General features: G+C 38.9%; 1 protein-coding gene across 3 annotated transcripts in view; it reads right to left on the bottom strand.

The window, feature by feature from the left end:
* KHDRBS3 (KH RNA binding domain containing, signal transduction associated 3) overlaps positions 1–19,106 on the bottom strand; it is a 90,601-nt gene that overhangs the window by 36,892 nt on the left and 34,603 nt on the right. For all 3 annotated transcript variants that reach the window (XR_010067679.1, XR_010067680.1, XM_063299700.1), the window contains exons 3-4: positions 9,493–9,609; positions 3,890–4,036 (exon numbers count right to left, since the gene is read on the bottom strand). Coding sequence is in view for 1 of the 3 variants with exons in the window: in XM_063299700.1 (XP_063155770.1) it covers positions 3,890–4,036; positions 9,493–9,609 (264 nt within the window). In the remaining 2 variants the exon portion in view is untranslated. The remainder of the gene's footprint in view (positions 1–3,889; positions 4,037–9,492; positions 9,610–19,106) is intronic.

The raw sequence follows: 19,106 nt of genomic DNA, 5'->3' as shown, positions 1-19,106 counted from the left end.
CACTAGGCATTTTTAATATAAGCTGGTAATGGCAGCATAGGCTGAATTCTTCATTTGTATTCCGACCAGGGTCTGCTGCTTTGCTGACAGGTTGATTTAAAAACACTGAAAAAACTCCCAAGCAGAAGCTCCATGCCATAAGAGGCAAGCAATGACCTTTTCTACTCTCCATTCACTTCCTTTTCAAGAGAACTGCAGTTCTTTCAGACTGCAGATTCTAGAAAAGATATTTTGACAGTCCTGCATGTTAAAAGGAGATCTGTTCTTCCTCATGCAGGACGCAAAAACAGATAAATGAGCTAATGTTAGCTCTTCAGAGTTCAATTTCTAATGCAGGGCATTCTGTAATTGAGTTAGATAATGCTGTATAAAGGACGATGAAGGAAGCAAATATGGTTTCTTTCATCTTACTCTACAGGGACTCTACATAGGCTTTCTTTCCCACCGAAGAAATGTTACTCCAGATACTAAATTCATAAATCCTGTCAGGATTGCTAAACACTTCATTAACTGAACAACTGGAAGACAGATTGAAAGCATTTGTCTAGAAAAATCCAAAGACTACTTACTGGAGAAAGAAAGGGAGACTTGTGAACTTTCATATAATGGCACAAGCCTTTGCCATGGGTTTAAAAATACACAAAAAGAGCAGAACAAGTTGTATTTCTATTCTTTTTATATGCTTGTCCACAGAAAGCATCGGAAATTTTAATAATAGATGCACGAATCACAAATCTCTAAGGGCCCACAATGCCTGGACTTTAAGGTAATAAAGAGCACACATGTCCATAGGCTAACGTTAATCTCTAGTTACAAGTAATTACGTCTGTATTTTAAAAAGAGGCAAAGCTTTTAAGGCATACAAGGATCAAAGAAACAGAGGAAATTTCTAGGAAATGTCTATGCTTAGCCTTGGTCTTCAGTTCTGCTATTCATTTCACAGGAAACGATTCTCAGCTTTTTGTGCTCACTGCTATTTAAAAATACATAACCTATTTTCCAAACAAATGCTGAAGATCATTTACAAGGAGGACTTAATACAAAACTGGGTAAGATACCAAGCATTTAAACATCAGTGAAATTACTAAGAGACTAGTATACTATAATAATCCTGGGAAAATGTAGGGTAGCAGAAAGGATCTTCAACTCAGCTACAGTCCTGGGACTACTTTATCTTCCTCCATAACTTTAAGGTAGTAGAATGGCCTTATGGATTACCAGTGTGATGCAAATGCTACACAACATGTAACTTACATATTATTTTTTTAGTCCTAAAATACTATACATGGATTCCAGGCTTCTTCACAACATTGTCATTTCATTGCAAAAGTGCAAGGGTTATCTAACATTCAAAAGACTTAGGAATGCATTCATCTCAAATTACTAAAATACACATTTATAATGTCCTTATAGCGATACCTCTATTAGTATTTTCTAGGGAATGACAAAATACACAGTCTTTAAATTACCATATAAAACTCTGTATAAGCCCATCCGCAGATAAGCTGACCATAGAATTTTTAACCAAAATCACATGAAAAATGCGCCACTTGCAGACAAGCCAACCCTCAAAATTTTTATGTTTTAATTTTCACAATTGCCTTATCTGTGAATAATCCATGGATTATCCATTCTTCATGGTATTTTGGTTAAAAATTTGAGAATCAGCTTATCTGCAGATGGGCTTATATATATACATGTATATCCTGTATATACATGAGTATATACAGGATATATAGGTATTTTTGAAAAGTATTACCATGTATACCTACGGACAAGCCCATCCCCAGATAAGTGAACCCAATTTTTGGAGTGTATTTTAACACCTAAAATTCTCTGCTTATTTGCAAGTCTATATGGTAGACTGCATGTCAAATAGTTTGTAACATAAAGTAAAGCTCAATTTAACATACTATTCCTGGGTAGGAGGTGTTCATTAAATTCCAAATGTCCATTAAATTCAATACAAATGTACCTCATCTCTATAACAGATTGGCAGAATTAATGTAAAGTTAAGTGAACCATTTAAACTAGTATGGATTTAATGAGTGTAATCCATTATTTTAGGGAAATGTCCACATGTATATTTTGTCAACTGAATTGAAAGTTAACAGGAGTCTAATCAAGGCTTTACTGTATGTGTAAATATTTCAATCCTTGAGATAAATATAAAATGCAATCTCATTTGGTATTCTCCCCTCTTTTTGCACAGTTCTGCAAAGCTTCTATGCTAGACCATTAAAATATTTTAAGTATTTTTAATGCGTAGGCTGCTTTCTATCATTTTAATGTTTTGTATTTTTATGGTGTTTTGAAATTGGTTTTTTTATTTATCAGCAGCCAGGAGGTGCAGAAAGAAGCATTTGTCCTAATAATCTAAAACACGAACACAACACACTCAACTGGATTGCCTGCTGCTACATACTCATTAATTGCATAAATTTCTGTGCAGGTATTAGAAGAGAACTGCCTGCCTAGAGTGGCCAATAAAATGGTCAGGCCAGTGTCTAATAACCAAAGTCTACTTGCAAGTAGCAGGTTTAGGGAAGCTGTCTAAATCATCTGCAACGATATCAAGGCAACAGACTAAATCATCTGCAACGATATCAAGGCAACAGAGTACATGCAACTTTTGAACAACCATGACAAAAGTACATTAGAAACTAATGTAGAAACATGGTTAAAATCATGGACCTCATATGACTACATTAACTTAGACCACTGAATTAATAAAGCCATAACAACGTGAGGTATGGTTTGTGAACTCTCAAATAAGTTAATGGGATCAAGCGGCCACATAAGGCATGCAGAATTGTCTCTGCCCTCTGCTGGTTTCCTCATTTTAGGAGGTACACAGTTTCTGTGTACAGGTAGTCCTCGCTTAACAACCATTTGTTTAGTGATGGTTCAGATTTATGACCAGTCCTCACACTTACAACCATCACAGCGTTCCCACGGTCATGTGGTCACAATTTGGGCGCCTGGCAACTGGTTCACATTTATGACTGTCGCAGCATCCCATGGTCACCTGATCACCATTTTCAACCTTCCCAGCTGGCTTCTGGCAAGCAAAATCAATAGGGAACCACATGGTTCATTTGACGCCTGGGGTGGTTCACTTAATGCCCACTGCAAAAAGGGTCATGAGATCAGGTCAGATTCGCTGAATGACCACTTTGCTTAGCAACCAAAATTCTGGTCCCAATTGTGGTTGTACAGCGAGGACTGCCTGGGCAGATATTTGTGACTATGAATAACTGTCATTGATTATCTTCAACTATCAATGAATCCTGCAGTTGTGGACTAAAACGTATCTTTCCACATCATAGGTAGGAAGTGCTAACAAAAAATGAGAACAGGTAACTGTTTAAATAGTTATTTAGACCTTGCTCCTAAATGGAAGCGTCTTCTGTACTGTCTTCTGTGATGGCAGAATGGCTGTGAACCAGCATTTTCAATCATGCGTAGCACACAGCACACATGCTAGATCCTTTCAAGGGACAACTCATGGGTATATGGATATTCTAGAGAGACATGCCACGGCATTCTTATCAGAAAATTCTTTTATTTTGAGGGAGATGGGCAGCGATGAAATTTGAAATATAAATAAATAATAAATAATTAAATAATTAAATAAAGTAAGTGACAGCATTTTGGGGAAAAATGCCAAATTCCAAATGCTTTAAAATAAAAAGCTTGGTTGTGTTAGTGATTTAGGTTTGTTGTTTCTCGGCTGCTTTGTATTTTAACTGGTGTGATGTTTGTAATTGTTCTTATTTTATTTTAATTCTGTTTGCAGCCCAGAGTCACTTGGTGAGATGGGCGGCCATATAAACTGGATAAATAAGTAAATAAATAAATAAAGATAACCGTTGTGATCTGTGCTTACAGGAATGAGAAATTTCTTAATTTCTTCCAGTGCATGTCCCATTCTGGCGTATGCTTCTGCTGGTGGGGCAAACACTTCAATTAAAACATGCAGATCATCATTTAGGTGGAAGTACTTTGCTTCTCCACTTTTCCTCAACTCTTCTTCCTGGGAAGATGGAAAAATGTGGTATGAAATCACTGCTTGGAGAAACACAAGAAATCACGATTACCATGAATAGTTTTACAGGCTGCTTTGGGTGGTGGTGGTCCTGTATATATTTAACCAAAATGAATCTGGGAACAAACATACAACATGGATTCCCACATTATCAGTTAACTAAATAATTCCAAGATTCCACAGTGCCTGTTCCACTAATCTCTTATAGTATATGAAGGATGGAAAAACACTGTGCGTGAAAAATCTCACTTTGAGTGGGGAAGATTCCTGTCCAGCACGGAAGAATTACCACCTTTTCAGTATGAAGAATACTGAGCTGGCAAAGACACAACTGAGCTAAATGAACCAATAATTTGACTCGATGTAGGAGAACTTGCTTTGATTCTAACACGCCCAGGGAACATAAAGCGTGACTGTTTGGTCTAATTCACACAGTATTGGAAGCATACCTTACGTCACATTTTTTCAGAATGACTTAGGTTAGAATGCATATTTCACATAACCTTCCTGAAGGCTGCCCATTACTATAGGCTGAGAAGGGAAAACTTAAGTCCATATTAAACATTACAAACTATAGAAGATGCACAAAGAGATACGATCTCTCTCTCTCTGGAACAACTACATATACCTGTTTAACTATAGCCACTACAAAAATAATGGGAGTTATGGGATATGGCATAAATGTTTCTCTCTTGAAAAGCAAGGCACACTCTCTAACACATGTCACCAGGATTTACAACCCGTCTCCTAGAACAAAGCCAAGTTTGCGAGTCCGCAGCAGTGACTGGAACGTAGGTCTTTAATAACAATAAACCATGCCTGTTGCCTCCGTGGCTTACTTCTGAGTACCTATATGGTGTCAGAAACAGAATTCTGGATTGAACAATCCTCTCACCGTTTCATTCTATGGCTGTTCAACAAATCCAACATAAAATCCAAAGCTGCTTCTTTAATACTGACTGCCACAAGCAGACTCAAAACTACACAGCGTCAGATGACTTGGGACCAACCAACATAGAGGCAAGGAAGAAGAGACTCACTCTAGTACCAGCCTATCTACATAGTCTGCCTCTTAATTAAAAATATGATGGATTTCACACCACTGCCCTGGCAACTGGGGGTGGAACAAGATGGAGTTCCGCCTCTTCCAGAGAACTGCCAGCCTTGTGGAAATTCTCAAAATCCTGTTATGCTCTTAGAAAAAGTTGCATTTTGGATACTCAGTTAAAAGCCGCTTATTTGCTCATACATCTACCTACCCACTGCCAAAGTCTAGATAGCAGGAAACATCTTGGAAATCTGAGGAAAAAATACCTATTCTACCCCCCCCCCGACTTTCTTGAAATGAAAGCTGAACAGAATTCTCTTGCCCATTACAGCTGTCAGTCAGTCAAGTATTTTTTTTGTTTTGTTTTTTTGCTTAATAAAGATAGGTAGACTCCATCCTCATTCACCCTGTCCTGGTCACACCAAAAGATGCTACTCTTATCGCCTACCCAACGAGTCCATGACAGTATTTGATCTTTTCCTCTAGGGAACTACTAAGCATATAATGTAGGTTTGCTGTTAAGCTCTTATTTTCATCATAACACTTTTCACTCACTAAAGTGTTCTATTCCTTTCTTTTTTTTTTTTTGCAAGATTTTGTTCATTAAAAATTTCTACAAAAAAAAATTCTACAAGACATATATACAAAAAGATTTTTCAACAAAACAAATTAACAAAAAAATCAACATACATTTCTACACATCTTGCTATAATGTCTTATGATTTTGACTTTTCTTTTTCCTAAGGAAAATAGGTGTTCTATTTCTGTTCTACTTCCTCTATTTTGCCATTCTATCTTATCTCTGTTGCTTGGCAACTGAGATATTGAGATGCTTAGTAGATGCCAATGATCCCTTGAACATGTATAGGTAATCACAAACGAACCATAGAAATAGGATAAAAGGAGGGAGGTAAAGGAAGACCCATAACAAGTGTATTTGGGCATTCTGACCCCATCTACTTGCAACATCCTTGATAAATAAATAAGCAACCTCAAAATCTGGATTAAAATAAAATACTTCCATTTTCCACTGCACCTGGGTGGACCACTATGTTTATTATTATTAAATGTTCAGGCATATATCATTATGCTCTACACAGAATTACTGTAGATAAAAGACTGCTTGCACATTAAGATAAATAGGTACAGATTGGAAAAAACAAAACTAGAAGTATAGAGCAATATGACTAAAGATTTGGGGGGGGGGAGTTAAGGACATGAAGGGTTGCACTCCCCACCCCCAAGTACATCAGAAGGTCCAGATATACTGAAAAGAATAGCTGGCAACCCTCTCCAAGGTCTGTAGACTGTGTTTGTTCTGAAGTGCTCCTATATCATTGTTTTAGTTAGGGTTGTATTAAAAATACTCTACACTAGCATCTCTTTTTTCCAAATAGGTCCACAGACAGACATTTGACTGATCTCTTCAAAAGTTCTTGTGTTTGTTCTTGGTATGGGTTGTACTTATGAGTTACTTAGAAATGTCAATCAACCACAACTTATGGGCAATAACCTTATTATAAAATTAACAGCAAAAGTAATGCGATTAGTTGATCCGCGGATGCAAATTGAGGAAGTTGACACAGCATAACTGGCTGTTTGAAGCTTTTCACAAAAACAGGTAGACTGAAAGATATCAAGTCTCTGCCCATATTGGCCTTCTGGCTTTCTTCCCATTCTTTCTTTGTGGAATCAAGCTGGAAAGTGCCCAGTCCCACAACCTGCATTCCAGTGCTGTTTTACCTGAACATCTCTCTTGTTGGGGGGAGATGGGCGGTGAGATAAATTTAAATAAATAAATAAATAAACCCAATGAAGGAGATTTTTGAAAGAAGAAGAGAATTCTTTACTTTTAAGTAATTTAGCCAAGGCCACAAACAGAATGAGTAGGAGCTGCAAGTAATAAATTTAATTAGGAAAAAGCTAAGCCAGCTTTCACAAAATCCCTTTTAACAGTGAGAGCTATTAGACTCTAATAGTCTCCCTTGGGAAACAATACAAGCCCTGATATATTGAATAATTTAAGACTGAACAAAGCACTGAAATAAACAAACAAACCACCTAGTAAACAACCCTTACACATCCGACTAGGCTATCTAAAGAGCACCCAGGATTGAAAGATAAAACTGCACATTAAAACTATAATAAAGTGCCACCTCACTTGGGGTGGGAGGGGGAATAGTTTGTCATGGGGATGGCTGGCACCTTGATGCGGCCCGCCCGGGGAATTTTATCAAGACTGCAATCTCACCATCTTGGGTTTTAGATTTCATATTTTGTATTCTAGAGTTTTTAGTATATTTGTGTATGTATATTTTATAATTATCTCTTTTAATCGATATTTAATTTTTTACTGTTTTAAATTTGCTTGTAAACTGCCCAGAGTCATTGTTGAGATGGGCAGTGGGAAAATGTGATAAATAAAGTTACTGTATTTTTTTTTTTCCATATGGCATAGCAGTTTGGTGTTCATGCTGCTGCTTTTTCTTGCTGGGAAATCCTTGTGAGGTCCAGCAGCCAGCTGTGTAGACTATTTAGCTGTGACAAGTCACGTTGCCCGGGGCGCACCACAAGGAGGCTAGTCTACATCGCACCGAGTTGGGCTGAGAGAGAGTGACTGGCCCAAGGTCACCCAGCTGGCTTTCTATATGCTAATATGTTTATATAAATAATATTTCTGTATGCTAATGTGTGGCTGTCAAGTAAAATGAAAAAGAGGACTACAGTTATTCTCTGCTGGTTCAGACAACAGGTAAGTGCAAAGGTCACTGAAATACATTTTAGCTTTATTGCTCAGCAACCTTAAGAGGAACTTAAAATCCTGGTCTGCTTTGCTCAAAATTTTCAGTCTACACAACAGAAGACCTAGAAGAGCAGAGTTTGAAATAATCAAGAGCTATGGACAGCTTGATTACTCAGAACCTACATGGTATCTCCGTATTATCTTTACCACATTCACCAGCCCCTATCTATACAAGTTTGAACTCTGATGAAGAGATGTGCATGTGGTTTATTTATTTTCTTGCTTTATACAGAGAAGTACAAGGGGAAAAAAAAGATGCAAAAAGGGGAAAGAGAAAACCGATGTAGGAGGGAAAAATAAAATAACAAAGAAAGAGAAAGAGAAAAAACACATTACAGCTCAGTTTTTAAACACAGCATTAAACCCTGACCTCACTGATCATTACTGATGAGTCTTTCTATTATGTAGATAGAACATCAGTTCATGAGTGGAAATGGAACACCTATCAACAGTCCAAGGCTGTAAGTGTGGAGCAAGGCCATTATTTCCACTGCAGCAAATAATTATCTTTACTACTCCACATGCCCAGTAAATTCAAAGTTCTTCATATATTGGTTCCACACTTCCAATATATTCTTCAAATCATATTAACACCTTTCTATTTTGTTACTCCTTCCAAAACTGTATTAACAAACTTGTGTTATTTGACCAAAACAGGTTAATTATGGACTTGCCCAGAGCTATGTGAAAACATATCCTCCATCATTTAAAATTTCTGGCATAACAAAGCCAACAGCCAACTTTTTCTAAGCATCCTCTGAGGTGTCCGATAAGAATAAATAAGATGTTACTGTCAAATTAAGCTTAATCTTAAAATCATTCAGATACATACTTAACATTCTTTAAAACTCTTAACCCTTAATTTGTTCCTATCAGTTATTCCATCTCTTTATTCCAAAATTCTTGTAAACAAACAAAATCCACATCTTTAACTGTCTATAAAAGATACAGTAGATTTGGTGTAATCCAGAACACATTTCAATGCTAGCAGTAATTCAGGAATTTTAGACACTGCTAATGCATCTGGACTAAACTGTGCAATTAAAATATGTTTTAATTAACTATCTTGCCACTCCAAAGACACTCCATGGATCTTGCCACTCCAAAGACACACTGGCTTCTTTACCAGCTCAACCTAGAAAGGAAGATAGACATGCTTGCCAATTGTCACACCTTTATTTCTCTATTCTCCTCTGCAAGGCCAACTCAGAAAGTCTCATACCCTGTTGCTTTCTTCCACACCCACTGAAACTGCAGCCACTGAAATGGAATAAGGATTCTAGTGCCTGTAACACAGTGGTATGAATTGTGTATATCGCTAGGCATTAACGAGGAAGACATCGGAGGTTGGCTTCGGCAGTCATCAGTGCATTCCAACTCTCCACAAAGGAAGTGCAAAAACTGGATTTTCTCTGAAGCAAGGAATACATGGTGGGAAGAGCAAAATGCATGCAGAATGCAAACTGAGGTAGGTCATTATATACATCTTGAATTGTGTTTGCTTTTATTCTCCCCAGGCTACACTAGGATTGGTAAAGAAAGACACACACAGCAGTACAGCGCACACTAATGATCCTCAGCTAGATATTTTACCTTTGCTTTGTCCCTCATGGATCCTTTCCCCAATATTGACATTTTTGTCAATGTCTCTTCTTGCAAGCGCTTCAGAGAATTGCCACGCGGGCCCAAAAGTTTCCCCACAAAGTTGAACTGAAAGACAAAATAAGCAACAATAAAACCAATAAAGTATCTACCCATAGTGCTGAGAAGCTGTAAGCTTGACTTAAGATTCATGCCTAGTATGAAAAATGCTGCTGAAAACAGCATTTGGCTATTTCTGCAAAATGAAGAAACACATGAGGTTGTAAATTTTGATGCTACTGTGGAGAAAAAGAAGGAACATAGAAAATATTATTACCATAATGTTAGTGCTTTGTCTGCTGAAAGCTTTCTCTGCATTAAAAAGTTCTAAGGTAGCAGAAAGGTACATAAGAACAGAATTGATAAAGGCACAGAGAAATTCACAGGAATCTGGAAACACAGATCTGGAGCTCCAATTCAGTCAAAAATAACAAACTCATACCCATTAACTTAATCCATTTCAATGAAAAGCAGATAAAGGATTAGACTCAGTGAATGGTGAGCTCAAAGATTACAAAAGCAGGCTTTTCTATCAGGGTGCTGTAGGTTGTTTGTGAAACTTGACCAGAATGGCTTCACCAGCTTGGAAGAAAAGCCCCTTCTGCTCTGACAAGGCTTCAAGGCAGACATCGACAAGTTATCCTTCTAAAGCAAGGTAACTGTGTGCTGGTTTTCAGACATGGTAAATGTTCCTTTTTAAAAAAAAAATCCTGCATATTTTTAAAGACAAATTGTAAAGGTGGGAAACCGTAAATTTATTTATTTATTTAGTTTATATTGCCCCCCATCTCAAACTAGTGACTCTGGGTAGTTAACAACAATGGTCAAAGAGGCCGTCCCATCACCCACCAATGGACTTCAAAATCAGATCTTCAGAAACACTGTTAGAGAGATACTGAGTAAGCACATGGAATAGGGCCTTTACAACTACAGCACTCAAGTGGTGGAACTCTTCCCAAGTAAAGCTCATCTGGATTCAATGGTCTTTGCCTTCTGGGTCACCATGAAGTCCTTACTACGGTGAAAGTTCGACATGAACAAGAACTGATTCCATAATAAACTGTTCCTGTGGTTTGCTTCTCTGACTCCAATGATTTTCTTTTCCAGCATTTATTTATCTAATTATTTAAGTATTGTTATTGAAGGAATTATCTATCTACAGTATCTATCCACTCACCCACAGGAAACCAGTCTTAAAAGACAGTAAGAGAAAAGAGTATTAGGAATTCTACTTAGCTCCAGCCTTCTTTGCAGGTGGCTACAGTAAATTACAATATTCTAATGCTCCTCCTGAGCCTCATGTAGTGGAGGGTGGTAGATGGCAGTATTGCAACCGAAAACTCTCCCCGCGACCTGAGTTCGATCCCAACGGAAGCTGAATTCTTGGGTAGCCGGCTCAGGTCGACTCAGCCTTCCCTCCTTCCGAGGCCGGTAAAGTGAGTGCCCAGCTTGCTGGGGAAGGCAATGGCAAACCACCCTGCTCTATAGTCTGCCAAGAAGACACTGAAAAAGTGGCATCCCCTCAAAGGGTCAGACATGACTTGGTGCTTGCACAGAGGACCTTTCACACACACAATGCTCCTCTATCTCAACAAAGACACTGGAGAAGCAACAGACCTACTATAGTTAATACACAGATTAGTTCCGTAGACGAACTGGTGATTTACCTGTAACTAGGCTTCCTTGAGTTGTCATCTGAAGACCTGCATACATATTTACCCTCCTGGGAAGCTTATGAGCTTACAAGAGAGTTTTGGGAATTTATTTCTAGACCAAAGCAATCTCTGGAATCAAAAATAACTATCCGAATGGAGAGAAGGGCGAGCTGTATGAACTTAAGAGATGGGGGAGGGGAGGGGTAATTTAGGCAACTTTCAAGCTCTCTGCAGCCTGCAAATTTAATATTTTGTTAAATATTTTATTTAATTTTTATCCTGCCTTATTATTATTTTTTATAACTAACTCATACCTAGTACTCCTTCCTCCTCCTATTCTCCCCACAAGAATCCTGGGAGGTGGGTTGGGCTGAGACACACAGTGAGTGGCCTAAGGTCACCCAGCCGGCTTTCATGCCTAAGGCGGGACTAGAACTCACAGACTCCTGGTTTCTAGCCCATCACCTTAACCACTAGACCACACTGGCTCAATATATTGAAGAAAAGAGCATAAAGTTGCAGAAATCTCAGCAACTAGATTGCTTTTACTTTTTAGAAACCATTGTTGTTGTTACTGTTATCATTTATTAAACTTTTATGCCGCCTGACTCTAGTTGGTTATGAACTTAATGTCAATTGATAAAGAGATTATTCACTTAACTGGTAAGAGAGGAATGTCTAGGTGGCTGGGATTAAAGGCCAATCTTGAGGGTAAGAGTAAGAATCATGATAAAATGTAAGGAAGCCACGAGGTATGGATGAAATTTCCACTGATCCATGAAATATCTTCCCTATTATCTCACAAAATATCTCATAACAGAGTCAGAGAAGGGCAAGGTCTAGACATGGAAAACAGTCATCTGTACTGGGAATGGACAGAAATGGCAAGAGATGGTGTTGACAGTCTGGGGCAAAGCAAGACGTTCCTGATACTTGAAAGAACCAGCAGAGATGGCTGTGAGCAGGGAGAAGGCAATCTCTCTCTGATCTGGCCCTCAGAGATAGAACCCAAAAATAAGTGATCTCTGGAGGGAAAATGGTCCCCTTTATGGTTGAATGGCCTCCTGATGAATGGAAGATGGTAAAAGTAGCAGTGAAGCAGGGACGTCAGCTGCAGTATTTGTGTTCTTTACTGAACGGGCAGATAATTTCAGCTCTTTGAGTTGGCTCAGAAAGAGACAGGGTCTTAAAGGATTACTCAGAGCTGTGGAATTTATTCCTCTTATTTGCCTTTTGAAAGCCTGCAAAATTTCTACTGGATTTAGTGACCTTGAGTACAAGAAACCTGTCCAGGAAGTTAGATTCCTGGTGGGCAATCACTGTACCCAAGTTAGCCTTAACAACTTATGGATTTTTACTGCTTTGTGAGATACTGACAGAAGCAACAAGAAAGAAGGACCATGGAGATGTTCCAGGGAGCTGGAAAGAAGTTTGTGCCTATGGAATCACCAAGTCAGACTGCTCCTGCAGCAATGCCCGATGGCAGGATGATCTCCTTTATTCTGGCTTATATGGTGAAGAATTGACAACGGGGAAAAGTCTTCCATGCATTCTTCATTAGGGCACAGATCAGGAATAAGGTGTTAGACCAGAGCAGCTTGCTGCCTCAGTACTGGTTTCTTAAAAAAAAAAAAAAATGAATTAAGTGTCACATGTGAAAAAGTCACTACAAATAATAATTCTCAAAGAGTTGTGGCAGACAAAGAAAAACTGAATATTAAGAATGCCATGACAGATATCTATGCCATGGGGTTTGGGGCCCACATAAATGCTCTCTTTAATCTCTAGAGCAGGGTTTCCCAAACTGTGAGGTGTACCTCCCTTGGAGAGGTGCAGACAGAGTCCAGGGGAGGTGTGAAGAACCTTGTAGTTGCATTGTTACAATAGATCCACCTTTCCCAAAGTTTCATTGCATTGTTTTCATTGTTCATTTGTGTTCATTCTGGTCTTTAGATTTTAATGGCAGGTGTGCACATTAAGATTCCACTAAAGGGAGAAGTGGTAGCAAAAAGTTTAGGATCCCCTGCTCTAGAGGCTTCTGGGAGACATCCCAATACCACACAGCTGCACGTCAGCCACAGTGAAAAAACCAGTTATCCACAGTGGTCATTGATATGCCCAAACAGAATGGAGTAACAGAGCTGACTTCAGTTTTATAAAAGCATCTGTAATCCTACCTTGAAATTTTCAGAAGATGGCAAATACAATCCAAAAGGCATACTTCAAAACCCACAATGTGACCAGTAAGAGCTTTAAGAAGGCTCTTAAGTAGATTAAATATATTACAGAAAAGACAGTACGCAACATCAACATGAAAGAAGGTAATTCAAACTTTGCTAACCAGCTTAATATGAAGATTGCAACTAAGAGTCTGCAATTCTTGGTTCCTTAACCCACAGCTGGGCAACTGTTTGAATCCAGGGAACTCTCTGTGTTTGACCGTATGTAACATAAACATGTGTAGCTGCTGGGAAGGCAAAGAGATTTTACAAAGAATCATGGGGGTCCTTCTTTCCCTATGCAAAGCATAGTATTGATTCCCCTCTGCCTTGTGATAGCTGTATCTTTGTAGCTAGTAGTAGCACAGAAACAGTAATTTGCCCAGGATCGCTGATGGGAGGCCAGGGAGACATCAGGGTGGAACGATGATGTTAAAATAATTCTGACGTAGGGAAGATCTGGAGAGAGACGCGGTTAAAGCATCTTTCTCTCCCCCAATAATACTGATTGTTATTTCTCTTCTGCTAACTGCAACAATCTCACAGCGTAAAGTTGATTAAAAATACATTCTCTTCCGCCTGGGATCGGCCAGCAGTCAGGATGCTCTTCTCTATCCTGGCACCCTTCCAATGTATTCTGCCAGTTGCAGTCCCAACACATTTGGAGGGCACTAGATTAGGGAAGGCTGAGCCAAAACCTCACAGAGCCTTCACTGTCAAAGTTGGGAAGGGAAGGGAAAGGGAAGGGAAGAAAATAATCAGCAGTGGTCAAGCACGCAGAAAGAGGAAGTGAAATTAGGGTTATTCCATTTGCATTCACTGGTATTGGTTTCTTTCAACCAAAGCTACCCAAGGGTAATACATCAGCACCACCCTCTTCAAACCATACCCCTTACGTTGGTAGGCAGAAGACGTCCAACAGATACGAAGGATTAGGAGATGCACTGACTGATTTGAATGTACTGGGTTTGGGATAGATCACTGAGGGGCCTCTGGATTTAAGAAATCAATAATGAGAAATCTCTGAAGGCACTGTAGATTTAACCCTAATAAACAAGACCCTATAAAGAAGGACCACCTGTGCTAGGAGGCTCTATCTCCATCCGTGTTAGGTGTCTTGCCTCATTTGGCTCTGATTCACTGTCTTACCTAGTATGTCTTAAATCATCCCTAGTCTTGTAACCAGACACACTGCTGAGCTGATCTCTCCCTTCTGCTGCTATTCACAAAGGATGTGGACTTTAGCAGCGGAATTTTACATTTGCAGAGAACAGGGTAGGAAGTAGAGTATTACATTTCCTCTCTCCCCTCCCCCACAAAGGAAGCTTTGGGAGAACCCCAGTGCAACTAAATATGACCTCTGTATCCAGAATTACATTGCGTATCTGGAAATTCAAGACCTACACTGCATATCTGGGAATTCTCTTGTATTTCACCCAAGAATGTTACATACTGAGGAGAGTTTGGATGACCCATTTTTTTCTTCCTGTCTTCCATCTTTTCTTTTCCTGAAATCAACCACCTTGTTTGATAAGAGTTCTTAGAAACTCAAAAGCTTGCAAGTATTACGTAATATTTCATTCTGGTTTATAGTCATGGGCTACATTTGTCTAAATTTTCAAAAAAGCATTTGACAGTCACATAACCTAGGAATTCTGAGCAAGCTTACCTGTCATGGCAAAAAACTAATGTCTTCTTACAGAATAAATCAGGGATTTTTTTTTATAATGATGCTAAATTAATGAACAAAAAGTACATTTATAATAACACTGAAGGAATGATCCAATGTCATATTGATAAGCATAACAATAATGAACAAAAAGTTACAGAAGAACTCCAAAAATATTGATCATACAGTCGTCTTCTTTACCCTTTTGTCGGTATACTCACATACTGAACATAACACCTACCCATTGTTGCAAATCTGTTCCTTCCAAAGTTATGTAATACTTTTAGACCACCACTATGCCTGAAAAATTCGTAATTATTCAGGGGGATTGAAACCAAAGATATTGTGCTGAATTCCTGAAAATTTTCTAAACTGCGTACATGGACAACATAGCAAACATTAGGTATACTGTATATATTTGCAGGTAACCTGAGAATTTTAGGTGCCAAAATTCACCAAAAAAATTGGGTTCAGCTCTTTTGTGGATAGGCTTATCTGCAAGTATACAAGGTAATACTTTTTGAAAGGACCCATATTTCCAGTATATACTTGCAGATAGGCCCTTTAGCAGATAAGCCAACCCTTTAACTTTTTAACCAAAATACCATAAAAAATGTGGGTCACCTTATCCGTGGGTGGCACATTTTTCATGGTATTTTAATAAAAAATGCGAGAGTTGGCTTATCCGTGGATGGGCTTATACGTGAGCATATATGGTAAATATGAGCTTCACATGGGAGGGGAAAACCTTTAATGGCGAGAATGAACTGGGAAATTAACTAGTAAAAGGTTCTTGGGGCAGAGTGCTGAAAACTGCCAACCACTCAGTGGCTGCTGGGAAGAGCCGAGTTCCATGCTATGAATCAAAAATATGGTCTACATGTACCAAGAATGGGCTACTGATTTGGGTCAACAGAAAAGGTGTAAAAAGTGACTGGTGGCTACAACTGTTTGTTTTTTATTGTTTGTAAGCTACTTGGGGACTCCAACAGGCTGTTTCACCTAGGCAGCAATCTAGTCCACTAGAACAGATATGGTTGCTCCAAGCTTTCAGAAGAACAGTATCTTAGCACTCCAAGGAGCAAGTTCAGAGGGATGCTTCAGCTCTTCCATGCAGCACCCTTCCAAATGCTTTGGACAACCCTAACAAATATTATTGTTAAAATAAGGCTCAGGCAAGGCAAACTGGATCTGTACATACAGCACTAAATATAAATACAGCATCACTTCTTAAGTTTGGTTGGGAAGCTTAGTAAAATCAGGTCTGGTTAACCCTTGAATGGAGCAGCCCTAGGGAATTCCAGGGTTGAGGATTGACTGGGAAGTCAAGGAAGCATTCCCAGAAAAAGTCAAGGGCAAACCTTTTCCATACTGCTGCCAAGAAAACTATATGGCTATGTCCAGGGAGCTCCTAGGAGTCCAACTCAATTTGGAGATGTGGATGTGGGTGTGGGTGTGTACCCTAATACACACACACACACATACACACAAACACCATTTCATATATGGGGTGGGTGGGATGGAGATATATATAAATGGTAAAGTGAATGCCACAACAGATTCCTAGTGACTTGTCAACACCCCTATGTGTGACAACATATTGAGGGCCAATCTCTCATAGAGAAGAAATATTATTTACCACAATCATTATAGCTAGAAATACTGTGATAGACAGTTGTACACTCCTCTTAAACTTAAAAAAACAGACCCGTCAGTGGGAAGATGCAGCTATCAACTAGACTGCCTCTGATTCATACATCAAGTTCCATTTTGAGAGATCAGTTTCCATAAAATTGTTTATTCTTAGGCCATTTCCCCACTTGTGACTAATAACATCTTCACAGCATCACTACAGACATCACTAAAATGATTGAAACCTTGAATTCATTGTTATTACTTTGGTTGGATGACTTAAGAAGTTATAAGTTGCTATGGGAGAAATGCATTTGCTCGTTAGCTCCTGTTTTTGTTTTTTGTTTTGTTTTGTTTTAACAAAGAGGGGACCTCTCATGAATGTTCAACTAGCTGAGGAACAAACATGATGGAGACAATACAGAGATCTCACAACGGAGGAAATAAAGCTACGGATGCATCAGCCAGAAATATTTATATTCGTCAATGACGTAAAGTCTGAATAATCACACAGCTTCAAGTGCAGCCTCCTCCAATCTGGGGCTAGCTAGCCTGGCTGGGAATTGTGAGGGAAAAGCCCAACCAAACTGGAGGATGTCTGCTTCAGAAAAACTGCCTTAATTGATAGTCTAGGCCAGGGTTTCTCAACCAGGGTTCCGTGGCACCCTAGGGTTCCGCGAGAGGTCACTAGGGGTTCCTTGGGAAATCACAACTTATTTAAAAATTATTTCAAATTTGGGCAATTTCACATTAAAGAGGTAAGCTTCATTCTTTATTTTTAATTTAAGAACACTGTAAATGCATATATACAGGCCTACCCATGAAACATAATTATTTTGTAACTTCTGTCCTATCTTTGAGCCTGAATGTATGGGGGTTCCCCAAGGCCTGAAAAATATTTCAAGGGTTCCTCCAGGGTCAAAAGGTTGAGGAAGGCTGGTCTAGATATCATTAATTGGAGCTAACATGGCTTCTCCACAGAACTTTGAGAATTATAGGGAGACAGCAAAAATTCAGCAGCATTTGCAAACTCTAATTCTTTGAGAAAGCCATGACCATTACTGGGAAGGGAGTAGGGGAGCTTCTGCTATTAAACTTTATTGTATAGATTCAGCCTCAGACAATTAGTAAGAATACTTAAAAAAAAAAAAAAAACAACCCTCCAGACATCAGTAATGCCTTGTCAACAATTCCCTCACTTTATTAGAAACGATCATTGCTTGAAATGTGCTCCCTAGTTAACATATATAAAGATCTAGTTTTCAGTTTAATGGAACAGTGGTCAATATAATCCAAATCCTGTCATGATTTAATGATTACAAGGCTTCTTTTTGCAGCAACAGAACAGCCTGCAATACTCAGCTAGGTATGCTATTAAGGGAAAGCAGGGTAAATAAATCTTCAGCGCATTTGTAAAACGGGGAATTACTCATTTACAGTAAACCATGCAAGAAATCTATTTCATGATGTCAAGCAGCTACTTTAAGATATAAATCTGAAGATTGAGCACTGCATACTGACCCAAGTATCAATTAGGAAATACTAAACTCTAGTTTTGTTACTTGATGTAAGCTATTTAGAAAGCCTTTTTTTCCCCCTTCCATTTTCAGAAGATACGCAGAAACAGATGTGTATCTTCCCAAAGAACAGCAGCACTGCGGCTAGTGTTTCAATGCACAATTAATTGTTGGGATTGAACTTGCCTTCCCTGTGCTATTAATAAAACAAGCTGCTCCCACTGGCAATTTGATTCTTATTACTAAGAGGCATCCAACTCTAGAAAATCTCTAGAAGTTCTGCCTTTTAGAGCAAGCCACATGCAGCTCACTTGCAAAAAATTGTTTTTATTTTTGTGCCTTCGAGTCACTGTTGACTCCTGGTGACTGCCTGGACCAGTCCCTGCAGTTTTCTTGGCAAGGCTTTTCGGAACAAAAAATGGAACAGCCACATTCAGCTCTTTGATCGTATTTATACTACAATAGAAATGTAATTCAGGGCATGTTGAGGTATGGCTGGAAACATCTGTCAGAAGTGTCAAGAAGCTTTGCTCCTGCATACATAGCCATCAGAGTTAAACACCTGTTCTCATTCTTAATTCAAATAACTGTTTGACTGATTCTCTAGCCAAGGAATGTGCAAAATCAACCATGCTGTGCTGATGAAAATGTTCTGAAGGCTTTCCTGTAGTTTTCTGGAAGTTAATCCTCCAAACAGGAAGCAGCCCACATTCTGGAACAGCATGAATGCCTTCCTGTTTCCAGAAAATGCCTGGAGTCCAGATTCCCCCAAACAGTCAGATCCACAGTTGGGACCAGAATTTTGGTTGCTAAGTGAAGAAGTCATTAAGCGAATCTGACCCAACGTTATGACCTGTTTTGCAGTGGTTGTTAA

Source organism: Candoia aspera, chromosome 3 (genome assembly GCF_035149785.1).
Source record: "Candoia aspera isolate rCanAsp1 chromosome 3, rCanAsp1.hap2, whole genome shotgun sequence".
NCBI lineage: Eukaryota > Metazoa > Chordata > Lepidosauria > Squamata > Boidae > Candoia > Candoia aspera.
This window is presented reverse-complemented; position numbering and strand designations above follow the sequence as displayed.